Source organism: Grammomys surdaster, unplaced genomic scaffold, assembly GCF_004785775.1.
Source record: "Grammomys surdaster isolate TR1022 unplaced genomic scaffold, NIH_TR_1.0 241, whole genome shotgun sequence".
NCBI classification, from domain to species: Eukaryota; Metazoa; Chordata; class Mammalia; order Rodentia; family Muridae; genus Grammomys; species Grammomys surdaster.
Window position 1 is genome coordinate 5,595,443 of NW_021604686.1, and position 1,816 is coordinate 5,597,258.

Here is a 1,816-nt window from a genome sequence, read left to right on the forward strand (position 1 = left end):
GACTCGAAGAGCCAACAATAGATATCTTAGCCCAGAGAGTCATACGAGAATTCATAGCAACTGACTGCGACTGTTCTTAGCAACTCCACTTGCAACAGTACCAGACTAAAAAACCAACCAAAATATCTCACAGCAGGTGAACCAGCCGATGAACTTGCCACATCCATGTGTAGACTGTGACTTGGCCTTATTGGGTTGTTTACCTTCTCAAAAGAATAAAATGCCAACAGAAGGGGCTGGGTAACCTCTTAAGGACATGCCAAATGAAAAAAGAATCCTGTACCAAAAGCCACACACTATAGATAATAACACCTTAAGATGGCAGAGCGGGGATGGGGAACGAGAGGGGGAGGAGGGAGGGGGAAGGGAGAAGAGAAAAGGGAAAAGAAAAGGGAGAGGGGGAGGGGGAGGGGGAGAAGGAGAGGGGAGAGGGAGAGAAGCAAACAGCACGTGTGGCCCCTTGCTGCCATCTTTCTGAGATGAGCAAGAAAGATCTGGGTCGGTGTTCGCAGCCTTTGCTGTGCCGCTCTCTAATGCCAGCGCCGCCTCTCGCTTGCCAAGCTCCAGCCGAAGGAGAAGGGGGTTAAGGAGGTGCCCATACCATGGCTCGTACAAAGCAGACTGCCCGCAAATCCACCAGTGGTAAAGCACCCAGGAAACAACTGGCTACAAAAGCCGCTCGCAAGAGTGCGCCCTCTACTGGAGGGGTGAAGAAACCTCATCGTTACAGGCCTGGGACTGGGTCACTCCGTGAAATCAGGCGCTATCAGAAGTCCACTGAACTTCTGATTCGCAAGCTCCCCTTTCAACGTCTGGTGCGAGAAATTGCTCAGGACTTCAAAACAGATCTGCGCTTCCAGAGTGCAGCTATTGGTGCTTTGCAGGAGGCAAGTGAGGCCTATCTGGTTGGCCTTTTTGAAGATACCAACCTGTGTGCTATTCATGCCAAACGTGTAACAATTATGCCAAAAGATATCCAGTTAGCTCGCCGCATACGCCGAGAGCGTGCTTAAGAGTCCACTATGAGGGGAAACATTTCATTCTCAAAAAAAATGTTTTTTCCTCTTCTTCCTGTTATCAGTAGTTCTGAATGTTAGATATTTTTTCCATGGGGTCAAAGGTACCTAAGTATATGATTGCGAGTGGAAACATAGGGGACGGAATCAGGTATTAGCAGTTTCTCCACGTTCATTGGTGTGTGAATTTTTAATATAAATGCAAGATGTAAAGCATTAATGCAAGCAAAATGTTTCAGTGAACACATTTCAACAGTTCAACTTTATAACGATTATAAATAAACCTGTTAAAATTTTCTGGACAATGCCAGCATTTGGATTTTTTTTTTTAAATAAGTAAATTTCTTATTGATGGCAACTAAATGCTGTTTGTAGCATTTTCATCATACTGTAGATTCCGTCTGTCACTATCCTTTTCTAACTGAGTTGTCCTACATGCAAGGACATTTTTTTAATGTTGTCTGTCTTATGTGCTGTTCCTGTAAGTTTGCTATTAAAATACATTAAACTATAAAAAGAAAGAAAGAAAGAAAGAAAGAAAGAAAGAAAGAAAGAAAGAAAGAAAGAAAGGAAGGAAGAAAGAAAGATAGATCTAGGTCTTTCTGAGAACCTATAATTATTTCAAGGTGAGTGGCTAAATGACTTACTTAGTCATCAGGGTAAAGTTGTTACACATGGTAAAGGAAAAGGCCTTGTGTCTGGGCTGGTGAATGATGGAAAGGAAGGACACACTGGCCATGCGGAAGGGTTACAACCGATACACGCAGCTGGAGGCTGGAGGCTGGAGACTGGGATCTGAA

General features: G+C 44.1%; 1 protein-coding gene across 1 annotated transcript; it reads left to right on the top strand.

The window, feature by feature from the left end:
- Positions 1-587: 587 nt before the first annotated feature.
- Positions 588-1,013, top strand: LOC114626890 (histone H3.3-like). Its single transcript, XM_028774437.1, has one exon. The coding sequence runs from the start codon at positions 603-605 to the stop codon at positions 1,011-1,013; it is 411 nt and encodes a 136-aa protein (XP_028630270.1). The 5' UTR covers positions 588-602.
- Positions 1,014-1,816: the final 803 nt, after the last annotated feature.